This window comes from Anopheles nili, chromosome 2 (assembly GCF_943737925.1).
Source record: "Anopheles nili chromosome 2, idAnoNiliSN_F5_01, whole genome shotgun sequence".
Classification (NCBI taxonomy): domain Eukaryota; kingdom Metazoa; phylum Arthropoda; class Insecta; order Diptera; family Culicidae; genus Anopheles; species Anopheles nili.
The window spans coordinates 18,085,102-18,099,777 of NC_071291.1; the positions used below are offsets into that span (position 1 = coordinate 18,085,102).

Genomic DNA, 14,676 nt, shown 5'->3' on the forward strand with positions numbered 1-14,676 from the left:
TTTATTGTTTGCAAGAAACAGTATCAATTATAACCATTCTGATTATTTCATAAATTCGAAAACGATTTTGCGTTATAAAGGAGATTTACTACAACAGGGATTAATTGTATTTGAATGTTATAGAGGTATGGATAGAAGATACGCTTAAATTGTTTAAAATAATTTATTCAAATATCTCTGCAATATTTATACATAAGTTGCTATTTGGTCGGCATACTTTAAATACAAAAAAAAGCATCCTTTAAAGATCTTTGACAAAAGCTATGTTACTACCATCAAACGAAACATCTAAATCGTTAAGAACCCTGGTAAGATACACTGGTCAATTCAATCCAAACTCGCACTTACCTTTCTCCCCTAAATTATGAAGAGTATTTGGTGGGATAAATCATACGCATAATAAACCGTGTAATTACAAATATTGGCTCCAGTTTCGTCGGTAGCCGATTTGATTTGTGCTCCTTATGTACTTCCGTATGCATTCAATAAATAGCGAATATCAAACTAATCTCAGTTCTCTTATTTAAAAAATACATAGTGCCATATACTTTTAATGTTATTTTTGTCACTAATCCTGATCAATCCGCTATATGCTACAAAATTCAATGAGATGATCTATCGCTCGTTACTGAGAAAGCAAAGACCGGTAAGTGCATTTACTTTTGATTACTATAACAATTTACACATCCGAATGGTTCGCCTGATTGTGGTTTAAAATTTTTGAATTTCATTTTCCATGTAAACCTCACTGGTACCGGTTTCAGGTTTAGGTACTGCGGACGGTGGTTGAATGACGCTATGACCGGTGTCACCATTCTGCGGACGGTGTTGTTCCACGAACGTCTGGATTGCACGATCCTCTTCGTGCTGCTCTGCTTGCATGCGTTTGAATTGCTCAATCTCGTAGCTGTACTTCGGTGTCGTAATGCCCAGGAACGATGCAAGACCCTCTCCAACGTAATCACATCCCGCGAGCACCGTACTGCCGAATTTGCACGTTTTGTAGCGCATCCATTCGCTCCACTTTAGCTTTGACTGGAACGAAAAGCAACGGACAGAAGCGCACGTTCAATTTAAACTCAACTTCGAGCAGCTTGCAGTGGCGCCATCTAGTGGCGGGTGCGTGACGCACCCCGATGTCAAGGTCTGAATAAATAAACAACTCACGGTTGCTATGAATCAGCGACGCAACACCGAAAAAGGAGCTGCGGAACTGCATTTCTCGTGGAAAATCATCCCCGTTTGTAAATCTTACCTCGTCTACGGGAGCTGGCTCAGGGTTATCCACCTGGTCGGTGTCGTCATCGCTGAACTCTTCCAGCGTTCCATCGCAGAAATGCAGCACTCGCTTCGGGGCTCGCACTCGCACCTCAACGTCCTTCTCGTTTTGAATGAATGCATCCGATGTTTCGGATTTGGTTTTCAGCGGGATTTCCACCTTCGTCATGATCAATCGGTAACCACAAACGTGTCCTAGCGGTAGAGCGTAGTTTCAAACAAATTTTAACCTCTTTCTGAAGGTTACGGACACGTCTAAAAAGGAATATTATCAGCACTCAACAGACGATGACACCAATTCCAATATTTTTTTCTCCGTTGTCAAAACAAAGCGCAGCAATCATAGGCAAAAGCATATTCAGTGTTGCCAGTATGTCTGCACGCTCGTTCTGTGCTATAAAAACTATGTTAAAACGACCGGTCCTTTATGCGCGCTGCGAATGTCCTTTTGCAGAGAATAACGGTCTGAGGGATACGAGCACGCATTCTTTCTTTCAAATCATACTTAAATCACCACACAACGGTAACGTTTAACTAGTTGGTTTATTTTATGCCGCCGTGTTTATGTTACAATCCGACCCTTCGCAGCCCATCAATTTTTCGCTGAAGGTTGCGGAATGCGAAATTTGGACATCTCGATTTCGGCCTCAAAGTAGCTCGTTTGGTTGTAATTAAAGTATTCCGGTACCTTGTAGGTGCCATTCCGTTCAGCTCCCGGACCAACCGGGCCACTCTTGGAGGCGACGCACCGCGAGCTCAATCCGGGAACGTCCGCTGGTGTTGAGGGTGTTGCCGACGTTGGAGCCTTCGGTCCGGCAGGACCCGCTGGCTGGCTGTAGCCACGTGCTGCTACCAGCTTCACGAGGATGTCGTTTTTCAGCAAAATCTGCCGGATCATTTTCACAGGCGGGTTCTTTACGGGCGAGAATACAGAGCAAACTCAAAACATTGATTATTCAACCTTTTGTTTCCTTGCTGACAGTGCGACAGCTGGTCTCTACCCTTAAGGTACCATTACACGAAACCACATGTTGTAATGCTGCGTAGGCATGGTTTTATCCCATTTCTTTACATTTTTAGCAAATTTTTTTTTGCAACAACAGTTGGAAATAAATTGCAGAACCTTCGGCATCGTTTAATTCATATAGAGCATAAATGGTATCCTTTATGCACTTCACCGTTCTGGGACAGACGCGTGGACGATTTGATTTAAACCAACGGGCATGCTTCTCAATCGCCGCGTGGTAGCGTTGAAAAATGGTTTTGAAAACGGATTATTAAATGTTAACCTACAGAAAACTAAAATAAAAAACGATCGAAAAGGGAATGCTTAGAATTAATTAGTTAAATCATGTTTTTCGCTTCAACTAAAACTGACCGTTTATAGCAAAAAAAATGTTGATAAATTGATGCCTTATTAACGATAAGCATTCGCGACTTATTTGGCCTTGAAATGATTTTAGATAGTAAAATGCACATTTATTACATAATCAGAGACAGTTTTGGATAGCGGCACACGCCACACTAGCATAAAATGTAAAACCACAAGATCTCGATTTCAAACGCGACCCAGCGCTCAGCACCGGACATCCTGTCTGAGCATGTGAACACCATTCACACAACCCAGTAGGGCCCTGTATTGTTTATAGTTTTGTTTCGCTAGTTTTTCGTCGTAAATCGTCACGCACTGATGATTTCTCAAAAGATGCGAAAGAACATTTGTGTCCGCGTGCGGTTTTAGCTGCAAAAAGTGTCGCTTCCCGGCGAAGTTGTGCGCTGTTTGTTTTGGTTTTAAGGATCCCTGCTTGAATGAAAAAAAAAACAACAACCGAATGCCATGTGCGTAGCGGTCGAGGCTGCTTACGTTCATTGGCGTAGGGCATACGTGTAGCGGTGCAGTTGATGGCGTGTGTATTTTTGTGTTTTTTCGTTCTTCTTTCGTTGCCCTTATCAGCTGTTCGTGAGACGACGCGGGTACGTGAAGGGTAAACGTGAATCAGTTGTTTCGCGTGAACAAAGCGGCAGGTGAAAAATAATGGCCCCCTGTGACTACGACGTGCTGGTGTACGGATCGTGCATAGTTGATTTCATAAGGTTTGAGCTTGCGATGCCTCCCGTTCGATGTGCGCAATGTTTTTACGTTAGTTCCTCCCACTCAGCTACGTTCCACGGCTACCGAAGGTCGGTGAAACCTTGCACGGGTCCAGGTTCGCCACCGGCAACGGTGGCAAAGGAGCGAACCAATGTGTGGCCGCGGCCAGGCTCGGAAGTCGAACCGCGATCGTGGGCAAGCTGGGTGACGATCCGTGGGGAGTGGCATACCGGGATGCACTCGCTGCCGAAGGGATCAACGTGGAGCAGGTTGATATCGTGACCGGGGAGAGCACGGGAATTGCGCAGATTAACGTCGCCGCCAACGGCGACAACCAGATAGTGATTGTTGCCGGAGCAAACAAACGGCTCGGTCCGGCGGACGTTGATGCGCGGCGCACGTTGTTCGATCGGTCACGCATTCTTGTCTGCCAGCTGGAGACACCGGTTGACGGAACGATCGCCGCACTGGAAACGTTCAAGGGTATCTCGATCGTGAATGCGGCTCCTGCCGATCCGAACCTACCGCGATCGGTGCTCACGTTGGCAACCATTTTCTGCGTTAACGAAACGGAAGCGGCACTTTTAACGGAAATGGCAACCGTCAGCGATATCGAGTAATACGGCCGCACTCCAGCAGGGGTTCCTCACATTGCTAACGTACTCGCTGCAATCCTCCTTTGCAGACAGGCGAAAACGGCCGTGTACAAGCTGCAGGACATGGGATGTAAAACGGTTATCGTAACGCTTGGTGAAAAGGGGGCAGTGTTTGCTCAACAGGGCGACCCAAATGTGTACCACGTCAAGCCGGTGGAAGTGGCCAACGTAGTTGATACTACGGTAAGTACGCTATCCGTTTAAATTTTCGCTTACATTATAAGAAGACAAAAAACACCCCACAACGATCTCGTTCGTCAACACGTTTTCATAAGCGCACAATGTTTGTGTCTTTGCATTGGAAAGGGAGCCGGTGATGCATTTATTGGCGCGCTCGCTCATTTTATGGCCAAGCACCCTGATGCGAAACTGGCCAACTGCATTGCAGCGGCCAATAGAGTCGCGGCGTGGTCTGTGCAAAAACCGGGTACTCAGAGCAGCTTTCCGCGGTATGGCGACGTAGATGTTCCAGCCGATTTGTCTACGCTTCAAACCCAGTGGCAATGTGTTTGAAAGTCATCATTTGAAAGCATAGACGACACACAAGCGTTCTCTGTATTGAGAAATATATTTTTGTATCTGTTCACTATGTTCTACGGTCTGCTAACAATGTGGGAAATAAAGTGCTAAAAGTAATTTTTCTAACGCAAAATTGCAGATTTATGTGTCTATAAAATTTATGCTTACGATAAAATCATGCATGTACCGTTTTTATTTCGCTTTCATTAGTTCAAAGTAGCGTATGTTGTATGTAAATTGAAATGTACACATAGGGTTGATATTTTTAAAATTGGGATTACACTTTTGCTGGCAATTCCAAAGTTCGTCCCCCCACACAGGCATTGTGGAAACTCGTCGTTACGATTAACTAGTACCTTTTTCACAAAGTTATCGGATATAACAGGCACAGCATGCAACAATTCAAAGCAGGATCGCACGAACAGAAAACGATGAAGTAGATTCCCCTCTGATGGCGCATGCGAGCTTGTGATCTGAAACAAACCAAACAAAAAGTGGCTATGAAACAATTTGAATATAGTTACACTATATGGGTTTTAATGAAATTCAAAGATATTAACACTCGATAACAAGGTTGCTATAGACAGCTCATGAATCGTAATTTTAATCCTATTTTTTATGACTCCATAATGACAGTCAAGGTGTCTCTAATGTGACACACTAATACGCACTATTACCAACAGGGATTTTTCAAACAGTTGGAGCATACCAAGGTGTATAAAGCATGACCGAATGTGTTCTTCATAATTTCAAATGCACAACTCATTAAAACAATGCATTGCTTTCACCAATTATGCAAACCCATGCCACCCAAATGATGACGTCATTCGAATTAGAACTATTTACATATGCGTTTTTCTTTGTTTTACATAGAATCCTTCCTTTGAGTGGTTGGTTTCGTTTATTCGATAGTCCCAAAGCCGTTTGGAACGAGACGGTAGTGTTTCTTGTCTACTATTTGGCAGTATTGAAGATTCCCACCGAATGGTGTTAAAATTGGGTCATACTAGAGATGTACATGATACTTTCGAAAACTACTTGCCTAGCGCATAGTTACCTTAATCATTTGTACAAAACATAACAAATGTAACACAACAGTTGTTGCATTATGATCCAAGCAGCGTCTGGCAATTGTGTCTCCCTTCATCTGTTGTTCCCGTTGTTCCTAGTGTTTGCCATCCGAGCTAAATTTCTAGATTACTACATTATATCTTTGCTGCTGGTAATAACCCGCTTGATCGTTGCTCCTTCGACACGGGCAGATGCGATCAATTCGACGCAACCATTCTTCAAATCCACGTAGTCGACTATTTTCAGCAACGTTTCAATATCTTGTACCGTTTCCAGCCTGCTCGGTGCGGCCATCAACTTGCAGCTCTGACCGTCGACGTTCACGGTGTACGTGTCGTTGCTGAAGATCACAGCGCGATCGTACTGCACATTGAACCGCCCCGGAGTAGACGCCTTGCGGCGGAACATTACTCGGTTGGGTTCGTAATTTTGTTTGTCTTCCTCCGACACAGCGTTGTCCTGTGTTTCTCCGCAGAAAATTTCGCCACCCTCGACCGGACCCACTTTTCTCTTTTCGAGTACCGTCCGCAAGGACCAGGCTTCCGAGGGCATCTTTATATCTGTGGCAATATTACCGAGACCAATCATGGACAGTGCAAACGTTGGCTGTTTGATGCAGGAATCGGTCGATTTGATGTGTATCACATTCCACGTCTCGTAGCACGTTACTCTCTTTTTCTTCGCCTCCTGTGGAATTGTGCGTTGCATCTGTCCTTGTTTTATCATGCCGCTTAATCTCTGGCCAGAAGAAAACATTTGGCCCCCAACGGTGGAAGGCATACGCTTAATTGGCGAATTTTCTGACGTCGACACCAGCTTTACGTTGTTATCCGGATCGGTAAGATCAATCGAATAGTGATTATCACCCGAGCCGGTAGATTGCTTTGAGCTTGCACGATTATTGCCCAACTTCATAGTGGCATTCAGTATTCGAGGTGGCTGTAACGTGCGTTTGCCTGCGCCGAGTCGATTGTTTTGCATATAACGGCCATCTTTGCTTGCTTTGTTGTAGTTTTCATTCTGTGCATTTTCAGACGCCCGTCCGCGATCACGAATCGCACCAACCGTAACTAGCCGGGAGCTTGAGTTTGCGCTGACAATATTTTTTTGAAGCATGTCCTCGAAATCAACTATTTCATCCTCCGTGAGCAATTCAGCAGCACCCCTTGAGAGACGTTTCGCCTTCAGCGATGCTTTGTTGCGCATCATGTCCGCTTGACGAATTCGCTTACGCACATCTTGTAAGTTATCCAGCGGAATCGGTCTCTTTCGCTCGAGGATAGTCGCTACCAGCTGGTTGTTTGTTTTCGGTCTATCGCCCGCACCATCGGTGTCCTGTTTACGACTCGATACCATCTCTTCTATTTCGGAAACGTCCTCCGAATCCTGCTCTTCCTCCATCCTTCGTCGGACATCAGACAAACTTTTCGATTTCATCTTCATAATATCATTCACGTTGACGATCGTTATTGTAGGCGATTTCGACACCTTACCATCTGTGAACGACCGGTTACCTACGGCAATACTACCATCATTTGCAAGCAGGCGGCCGAATTTGTCCGTTCTTCCTGAATAAACGGCATTCTTCGGAGGGCGTCCTGGGCCACGTGGTAAACTAGAAAACGATGCCGCTCTACTCATCTGTTTCACTTTGCCTTTATCATTCTCATCCGAATCCACTTCATTCGATTGATTTTGTACATGCATGCTCTTCAGTCCGTACGACCGCCGCAGCATCTTGGACTGCGAAGATTCGTGTTTTGCGTCATCGTCCATTTCCATTGCCTTGCGCTTCAAAGTGCCGCCAGCGGAAGTTGCCTTCATTCCGGGTAGCAGCACTTTACCGCTGAATGGAGAAATCTGTTTAATAGGGTGCTTTCGAGGCCGTCCAACAGGACGCTTCACCGGGGAAGGCGGCTCCGGTTCGCTCATTTTGGCGTCACTATCATTGTAGAAATCTTCATCGTCATCAAATTCATCTTCCTCTGTGGTACCACCACCGGTAGTTTTGCTCGCAATGGAGCTCTTGTTGGTGCCGCTACCTCTCCGATCCAAAATTGTTTGTCCAGAGAGGTGCTTTTTATATGCAGTCGGATTGAGCAGCTTTTGCGAACGACTCATGTGCTCGCCACTGTCATCATTCGATCTAGAAGAAAGCGCCTCCATTTCGTCCAAATCGTCCTGATCGCCAGAATCTAAACATGTCAGAGTGTTTTAGGATGAGGATAGCGTTAGTAAATTTGAAACTTAAGTCAGCATTTGACGATGGCAATTCATCGCATCAGCATTACCTGTATCCATGGAATCCATGGTCAAGTCTAATTTACGTCTTCCATCGTGCATTAGCTGTCCTCCCAGGCTCCTGGATTTGCTGATGCTGATAGTTTTATAATCCATCTTTTTCAACACCTCCTTACGGAGATTTTTTACTGGTTCGGTTCTAGGAGCTTCCAAGGGTTTGGGCTTCGGAGGACGACCCCGCCGCTTTGGCTGCCCATCCGTCTGCGGTGTGTTTGTAACGACCGTCGTTTTACGAAGAATTAAACCGGAATCTTCTGGATCATCATTGTCGAACTCGAGGAGATATTCTTCGTCGCTAAGCTCATTTTCTTCTAACGATCCCTTAGCAGACGACACGAGCATTTCGTCGTTCATGTACTTTGGGTTAGGCTTGATGGTCCTACGACTTCTGCCAGCGGTCAGTGATTGCGGCAGCTCCCTTGGTTTCGACACCGAAACGGGAGAATCCAACTTTTTCTTCGGTCGTGGCATACTGATGGTCTACAAAATATTCTTACGGCCCAACTAGTTGATGCACGTCTGGAATGATGCAAATGGTCATTAGAGTTCAATTTATTTGCACAACCTTTCCTGGTGAGATTGCGGGGCGTACCTGTGGCTTTCACTTTTCCCTATTCCGCCTAGTTGGGGAAACCTGATTTTCGGGACGAATAGATTGTTTTGTTTATCTTCTTCACCTAAACGCCAATTGACGGCGTACTTTGATGGATTTTGACAAAGCGCGCTTTGTCGCCACTAGGTGTCGCTGTGTCCCGTATTGCGAATGTTATTCACCCTGTTCCGAAAGAGATTATCAATCAAGTTGATTCCCGCGCGAATATTTATTTTGAAGAATTTTATCAACATCGACAATGCACCCACTTCAAAACTCCTCGAATAGAATCTACATTACGTATAAAAGAAACACGAAGGTGTCTCTGCAAAAGTGAACGATGTTGGTTTTAATAATTGTTCACCGCTTGCCCGTGTCTGCCAGGCCAAATTGGGACGAAATGAAATGCACTCGAAACTGATTGCGCACTGTACTTTCTCCGCACCGCGCACTGCACTCGTAGAACGAGAGTTTATTTTATGCACAAGTTTTCACCATAAATGCGTGAATTTTATGAAATGGACAAATATCACGAGAGTTGACAAATTTTTCTTCGACGTTGCGTGTGTTCATCAAGGTGTAGACAGAGAAAGCTGACGCTGTCAAGCTGCTTGTGACGCCGTAAACGGGCGATCCAAAATGGCGGCAAGCTAAAAATATGGAGCCAAAACTCGAAAGATGGCGTTTTTAATTGCCGCTGTAAAAAAGCAATTAAACAACACACCACATCGATTATAGGAAATACAGTTTAGCTATGGACATACAGGTATTTTCACACGAATAAATGCAAGCAACATACAGAAGTATTTAGAATATTATTTTTCTTTTCTACGAATGAATATTCTTATACAGAATGATCGCTAAAGGAAATTACCGATGTACGAAAGCCCGCTGTAACTTTGGCAAGGTGTATTTGACACATGCCGGAAATATGTAGAATAGATAGGTTGGTTTATCAGCAAAAGGCCAGTAACAATGAATATATTTAGATGTAAATCATGCAGTAGTTTTCATGAAAAGAATAAATTTCATATGAAACTAAATTTAATAATGAGTAAACTAATTCTAAATACCTGTCCATGCAACAGTTAGGAATTTGGTGGCAACAGCTTTTATGTGTCACTTCTGGCGTTTGTTGCTTCAACATATACGTCAAAATGTGTGAGAGTGCTGATTTGATGTTGATGGAAGTGACGGTGTTTGATTGAAATTGTTTTTCTTATTCTGCCTTTGCAGTAAATACCGACCATTCTTACTCGTGTAATTGGTTTCTGCTGCAAAGCATCTCGAATATTGAAAGATTACCGAAGCTAAATACTGAAGGTCAAGTGTGAACATTGACTATCTACTTCGTGGTGCTGTGCGGAAGCTGATCATAAAATAAGCGGCTGCTATTGTTTCCTACGTTAGGATAGTCAACATTTTCTAAAAGCCATTTGCAAGGCTTTTCAATGGAAAACACTGTAACTCTTTACAAGCAACTCAAAACGGAGTGGACCAAGTCTCCGATTAATCTTAAACTATGCGGCACAATTCTCGATAAGCTCAAGGTAACATTGAAGTTGTGGAAATGTACATATTGTGTACGCGTTGAGTTTTGTTTACATTTCCGACAAATTGCTCTTTAATTTCAGGTGGCCCTGGCTGGAATGGCTTACATCCCCACAGGAAACACTGCTGCGAATCAGCAGGAGTTACTCATCGCTAGAGATGTTCTAGAGATTGGGGTAGAGTACAGCATTGCCACCAAAAACATCCCGGCTTTCGAGCGGTACATTCTGCAGCTGAAGTGGTTCTACTATGACTACAAGTAAGTATCTCTCAATCATGCTTTACTGTATTTGTTTTTGTTCAATCATTAAATTTCTAAAACTGTTTTGCTTTCAGTACTTTAATAGGCGAATCCAAGAACAAATATCAACTGCTGGGCCTGAATTTGCTATTTCTGTTGTCCCAGAATCGCGTTGCTGAATTCCACACCGAGTTAGAGCTGTTACCCGCGGACATTATTCAAACCAATGCCTTCATTCGGCATCCACTGGCCTTGGAGCAGTATTTGATGGAGGGACGTTACAACAAAATTTTCCAGGCGAAGGGCAACGTACCGGCCGAAAGCTACAATTTCTTCATTGACATCCTGCTGCAGACCGTCCGTAATGAAATCGGTGCCTGTTTGGAAAGTTCGTACGAACGCGTCTCACTACAGGAAGCTGCCAAGCGGCTCAACCTCAAAACGAAGGAAGAAGTGAAGCAGTTCGGTGAAAAGAAGGGCTGGAAAATGAGCACTGATGGGTTCTACCACTTCGTGAATGAGTTGGCCAAACCGAAGGAACCGATTCCGTCGCAAGAACTGGCCGAACAGGCCATCATGTACGCGCGTGAATTAGAAATGATCGTCTAAGCCGGTCTTCACCGTTTCTGAATACATCATGCTTTCTTGGAACAAACGTGTGGAGCAACTGATTCTGATTATGGTTGTTTCGATTTTTGTTTACTAATCGGAATAAATACTAAACTCAATAAGCATGCCGCTCTAGGTCGTCGTAGTGCGCAAAGGTTTCGCCCTATTTCGCTCGCTAAATCCGATATCGATGAACCGGTATGAGGCATTCCATGTCGTCACATTCGTAAACCCAGAGCGGTTTCACTTGTTCTGCCTGGCAGTTGGCAGGTAACGTATGTTTGTTGCGAGCGATTATGTAGTCTGCCTCGGTCATATTTTGCGTAATAGTTCTGCAATCCATTGGAAAAAGTTAGTCATTCAATCAGAAGCTAATATTGGTATAATACTACCACACTCACCCTTTGTATGATTTGATATACTTCTCCAATTTAATTATATCGACAGCGCCCACTTCTGGATGCAGATAAAATTTTTTGCCTAAGAAAAAGCTCAAACCGCCCGACGGCTCCGTTAACTTGCCATCGCCATCGTCTTCCGTACTAACATCGTACACTCGGTGGGCCGTACCGCCATCGTCAGAATCACTCAGGTCGTGAAGCATCACGGGTTCGTCGTTCCCTTCCTCCTCGGAATGAACGACGATCCGAGGGTCCTGACTAGGAGGCGGAAGTTCGGAAGGTTTGTTGGCTATATCGATGATTTCGTCTTCGGAATCGGTCACGTTTGCTTCCTCAGTATCAAGTGCGAATTTTCGCCAGGAGAGTTTTTTGCGTGTGGCGTGACATTTTTCTATCCAATCCTTTTTTACAATCTTTCCTTTACCCTTTACTTGATTATACTTCGGAGTGTTTTTGTAGGCACAACTGAAAAAGATAATACATACCGAATTAAAAACAATACAGACAATTGCAAATTATAAAACAAAGCGGGCCTTACATCAGATGAGTACATGAAGCATCCCAATCCGGTTTATATTTCGCGCCCATGGCCAACGCCTGGTTTCGAATATGACCGCGATCTGGATTCTAAAAGAATGTAAAAAGAACATCATAAAAATGGGCTATATTATATGTGCAGCATTGCTGAACACCCATAGTAACCATTGACATTTTTGTTTAAAACGCAGTGCGAAGAAAGAGCTCATTCCAGGAAGACATATAAAATGGGCGATTTTACAAATTCCAAGGATATTCCCAAGAAATATTATCGTTATTTTTTGAAGGGACTGGCGTACTATACATGCCAGCTAAACAGAGGTGCAGTAAAACCCAATTGTATTCTCAACGCAAATGTTAACTTTTTTTCTTTTCGCTTATCATAAGCAGCATGTACCGAAAAGGATCTACAGGCATTCGTTTATCTCAAGAGTATGCAAAATCTTTCCCCTTCTGAGCTCATTTCTCTTACGAAAAAAGTGATGGGGCAACTGGTGAACACAGGGGTAGCATGCCGGCAGAATGGATATTTCAGGCTGAATGAATTATTACGACATGTGAATAGTTCACCAAAGCGAAGAAACTCCACCAAAGGTCGTCCAGCAGACGAGGAATTGAGCAGTGGGTCAGGCTTAAACAAAAGGATCAAATTTTCCACTGTAACGACAATGTTTCCCATCGAGCCATCGCAACTGTCGAAAGCACAAACTCCTACAAGAAAGCCACAGAAAGCTGGATCATCAAAATTTATACAAATTGAATCGAGCACCGAGACGGACTCGAATTCGAGCGTTACGACTCACGAGACCACTAGCTCTACAGTTAGAGGAAACACTTCGTCTACTGGGAATGCTACTTACAAAGTTGTAAATGAGGAAGTGAAGCATGTAGAGCAGACAAATAATGACGACGATGATGATAAAAGCACATCGGAGCAGAAAACTACTAATGCCACAACGGAAAACGGAACAAAAGGCGAAAAGATTGCAGGCGCAAGCGATGAAAACAAAACAACAACCAAAAATGATAGTTCCACCGATTCAGATGATGAAAACTCTATCCAAACCGAACCAGAAACTAAAGACATAAAGAAAATTGATGAATTAAAAGCAGAACAGAAAAAGACTGATTCGGACCAGGAAACGGATAGTGAAGATGATGACGATGATTCAATAATTCCTCATAAACCCATTAAAGAGGAGCCGAAAGAATGAGAATATACTAAGTTGTGTATAAACATCGGTTTGGTAAAGCAAAATTAAGCTAACACTTACCTGCACCCCGCTAATGACCAATACAACATTCTCAAGAAGTCTTCCAAACGCTTTGTACTGGATATTTTTCTTCACTTCTTTCTCCGAATCGACGTCTAAGTCCAGCAGTTTAGGCTTTTTGTGCAATGATAAACCATCATCATTTTTAGTAACGTTTCTTGATGGTGTAGATAATTGCTTCGCGCTAACGGCGTGCCTTTCAATCGACAAAGGCGGGCGGGCGACGCTGCTGGGTTTGTCTGGTGTTTTCTTTGGAGCATTATTAGACTGCCCATTATGCAGTTTCTTCGCGTCTTGCGATAAGGATGCAGTGCTTTTCTTTTCCTCCTGTCGCGAAGACGTTTGTCCGGTAAGGTCAAGGAATTCCTTAAACTTTGATGATGACACGTCATGCAGTTTGGACGGTTTTTTCACAGCAGCATTCGCCTTAGATGTAGCAGTTAATGGTACTACTTTCATCAATGCCTGATTTTTTGGTCGGGCAACATCTATGCTAGCATTCAGCCTTCCTGCAGGTTTATCATCCTCTGCGTCGTACAGCAGTGATTCGTTATTTCGATGTATCTTTACGTTCGCGATGCTTTTGCCGGCCTGTTCTTCATCGTCACTATCCACGAATAGTACAGGCTTCGGTCGTTGAATAGCCGCGCTTCGAATACTGCCTGGGGCGGGAATTTGGTTCGGCAAATCCTTCAGTTTGGCTGCATTCCGCACCAACGCGCTGCTAGTCGTATCCGCCGGTTGCGATATGTCCGTCTTGTTTTTCCATCGGCTAAACACCTTCGAGCATCCTGTTGCATCATCCGAGTCGGGCGATTCTTCACGGAGTTTAAACCGGCCCAAATTCAACGCAGCCGGGGCTTTCGAGCCAGTCGCTTCTTCTCTTAACTTGTGCAGAAACTTGTCCGGCACCAGGTTTTTTTCCTTTCTTTCCGTGGCACTGGTATGTAGCACCACGAACGTAAGCCCATACTTGACGCGTGAATTGAAGGGCTGGGTGCAGATAATTTTAACCAGGTCCCACTTTTCCTTCGCCGCTGCTGGTAGCAGGGCGGACGTATTAAAACACTGCACACGGTTCGGTGCGGACGAATTCCGGCTGTCCACCGGACTCATAAACTTGGAAGCGAGCAGAATTTCGGTGTATGAGGGGTTACTTGGACCACTGCGGGCGACTAGTACTTCTATGTGAGCCGAGTGCTCATTGCCGATGTCGATGCCGCTGATCTGAGTCGGTTCCTCGAGCTTAATCACCACGAAAGCCTGCTGCTCACCCGCCTCTCGGCATTTCCACTTTTTGTTGCCGGGCTTTAGCAGGTTCGAAGCTGGATAATTCTGCGAGTAAATTTTAATTTAGCATGTGTTTGGGTACAGCAATATATACCGAAATTTACCGGATCCTCGGAGCTGAAACAATCGATTGATTTAAAATTTACAGCCGGCATTTCATGCAGATATCGTATTCACATGCACGAGAAAATCAAACTGGTTTATACATGAAAGATTGTTGATGTTGACTGCGCGCTGTGGTTCAATTTTTGACATCGCGGTTAA

General features: G+C 44.2%; 7 protein-coding genes across 7 annotated transcripts; 3 read left to right on the plus strand and 4 right to left on the minus strand.

Moving 5' to 3' along the window:
• Positions 1–204: 204 nt before the first annotated feature.
• Positions 205–1,447, minus strand: LOC128720045 (protein FAM177A1). Its single transcript, XM_053813691.1, has 2 exons — positions 1,256–1,447; positions 205–1,035 (listed from the first exon to the last, which is right to left on the minus strand). The coding sequence occupies exons 1-2, from the start codon at positions 1,445–1,447 to the stop codon at positions 712–714; spliced, it is 516 nt and encodes a 171-aa protein (XP_053669666.1). The 3' UTR covers positions 205–711.
• A 364-nt stretch (positions 1,448–1,811) lies between these two features.
• On the minus strand, positions 1,812–2,243 carry LOC128720094 (uncharacterized). The gene has a single exon (XM_053813740.1). The coding sequence runs from the start codon at positions 2,174–2,176 to the stop codon at positions 1,871–1,873; it is 306 nt and encodes a 101-aa protein (XP_053669715.1). The 5' UTR covers positions 2,177–2,243; the 3' UTR covers positions 1,812–1,870.
• Positions 2,244–3,313: 1,070 nt separating this feature from the next.
• On the plus strand, positions 3,314–4,747 carry LOC128730992 (ribokinase). Its single transcript, XM_053824090.1, has 4 exons — positions 3,314–3,372; positions 3,438–3,986; positions 4,056–4,209; positions 4,333–4,747. Exons 1-4 carry the CDS (start codon positions 3,314–3,316, stop codon positions 4,537–4,539), a joined length of 969 nt encoding a protein of 322 aa, XP_053680065.1. The 3' UTR covers positions 4,540–4,747.
• Positions 4,748–5,540: 793 nt separating this feature from the next.
• LOC128730433 (uncharacterized) lies at positions 5,541–8,388 on the minus strand. The gene is made up of 2 exons (XM_053823479.1): positions 7,908–8,388; positions 5,541–7,811 (listed from the first exon to the last, which is right to left on the minus strand). The coding sequence occupies exons 1-2, from the start codon at positions 8,386–8,388 to the stop codon at positions 5,746–5,748; spliced, it is 2,547 nt and encodes an 848-aa protein (XP_053679454.1). The 3' UTR covers positions 5,541–5,745.
• A 1,372-nt stretch (positions 8,389–9,760) lies between these two features.
• On the plus strand, positions 9,761–11,026 carry LOC128730885 (26S proteasome non-ATPase regulatory subunit 8). The gene is made up of 3 exons (XM_053823972.1): positions 9,761–10,059; positions 10,144–10,319; positions 10,397–11,026. The coding sequence occupies exons 1-3, from the start codon at positions 9,961–9,963 to the stop codon at positions 10,908–10,910; spliced, it is 789 nt and encodes a 262-aa protein (XP_053679947.1). The 5' UTR covers positions 9,761–9,960; the 3' UTR covers positions 10,911–11,026.
• A 50-nt stretch (positions 11,027–11,076) lies between these two features.
• LOC128720029 (DNA repair protein XRCC1) lies at positions 11,077–14,567 on the minus strand. Its single transcript, XM_053813674.1, has 5 exons — positions 14,517–14,567; positions 13,123–14,457; positions 11,850–11,938; positions 11,312–11,776; positions 11,077–11,242 (listed from the first exon to the last, which is right to left on the minus strand). Exons 1-5 carry the CDS (start codon positions 14,565–14,567, stop codon positions 11,086–11,088), a joined length of 2,097 nt encoding a protein of 698 aa, XP_053669649.1. The 3' UTR covers positions 11,077–11,085.
• On the plus strand, positions 12,003–13,126 carry LOC128720030 (protein phosphatase inhibitor 2-like). The gene is made up of 3 exons (XM_053813675.1): positions 12,003–12,169; positions 12,239–12,639; positions 12,745–13,126. The coding sequence occupies exons 1-3, from the start codon at positions 12,076–12,078 to the stop codon at positions 13,060–13,062; spliced, it is 813 nt and encodes a 270-aa protein (XP_053669650.1). The 5' UTR covers positions 12,003–12,075; the 3' UTR covers positions 13,063–13,126.
• Positions 14,568–14,676: the final 109 nt, after the last annotated feature.

What these genes read in the sequence shown, in the direction of transcription:
- LOC128720045 (XM_053813691.1), bottom strand. Translation starts at nt 1,447, where the DNA reads ATGACGAAGGTGGAAATCCCGCTGAAAACCAAATCCGAAACATCGGAT. An exon ending in AGCCAGCTCCCGTAGACGAG is followed by an intron (nt 1,036 to 1,255) that starts GTAAGATTTACA and finishes TTTTCGTTCCAG; the next exon opens with TCAAAGCTAAAGTGGAGCGA.
- LOC128720094 (XM_053813740.1), bottom strand. Translation starts at nt 2,176, where the DNA reads ATGATCCGGCAGATTTTGCTGAAAAACGACATCCTCGTGAAGCTGGTA.
- LOC128730992 (XM_053824090.1), top strand. Translation starts at nt 3,314, where the DNA reads ATGGCCCCCTGTGACTACGACGTGCTGGTGTACGGATCGTGCATAGTT. An exon ending in TGCATAGTTGATTTCATAAG is followed by an intron (nt 3,373 to 3,437) that starts GTTTGAGCTTGC and finishes CCTCCCACTCAG; the next exon opens with CTACGTTCCACGGCTACCGA. An exon ending in GCAACCGTCAGCGATATCGA is followed by an intron (nt 3,987 to 4,055) that starts GTAATACGGCCG and finishes CCTCCTTTGCAG; the next exon opens with ACAGGCGAAAACGGCCGTGT.
- LOC128730433 (XM_053823479.1), bottom strand. Translation starts at nt 8,388, where the DNA reads ATGCCACGACCGAAGAAAAAGTTGGATTCTCCCGTTTCGGTGTCGAAA. An exon ending in CATGGATTCCATGGATACAG is followed by an intron (nt 7,812 to 7,907) that starts GTAATGCTGATG and finishes TGACATGTTTAG; the next exon opens with ATTCTGGCGATCAGGACGAT.
- LOC128730885 (XM_053823972.1), top strand. Translation starts at nt 9,961, where the DNA reads ATGGAAAACACTGTAACTCTTTACAAGCAACTCAAAACGGAGTGGACC. An exon ending in CAATTCTCGATAAGCTCAAG is followed by an intron (nt 10,060 to 10,143) that starts GTAACATTGAAG and finishes CTTTAATTTCAG; the next exon opens with GTGGCCCTGGCTGGAATGGC. An exon ending in TGGTTCTACTATGACTACAA is followed by an intron (nt 10,320 to 10,396) that starts GTAAGTATCTCT and finishes TTTTGCTTTCAG; the next exon opens with TACTTTAATAGGCGAATCCA.
- LOC128720030 (XM_053813675.1), top strand. Translation starts at nt 12,076, where the DNA reads ATGGGCGATTTTACAAATTCCAAGGATATTCCCAAGAAATATTATCGT. An exon ending in TACATGCCAGCTAAACAGAG is followed by an intron (nt 12,170 to 12,238) that starts GTGCAGTAAAAC and finishes TATCATAAGCAG; the next exon opens with CATGTACCGAAAAGGATCTA. An exon ending in AGACGGACTCGAATTCGAGC is followed by an intron (nt 12,640 to 12,744) that starts GTTACGACTCAC and finishes CATGTAGAGCAG; the next exon opens with ACAAATAATGACGACGATGA.
- LOC128720029 (XM_053813674.1), bottom strand. Translation starts at nt 14,567, where the DNA reads ATGCCGGCTGTAAATTTTAAATCAATCGATTGTTTCAGCTCCGAGGAT. An exon ending in GTTTCAGCTCCGAGGATCCG is followed by an intron (nt 14,458 to 14,516) that starts GTAAATTTCGGT and finishes ATTTACTCGCAG; the next exon opens with AATTATCCAGCTTCGAACCT. An exon ending in GCTTCATGTACTCATCTGAT is followed by an intron (nt 11,777 to 11,849) that starts GTAAGGCCCGCT and finishes TATCTTTTTCAG; the next exon opens with TTGTGCCTACAAAAACACTC.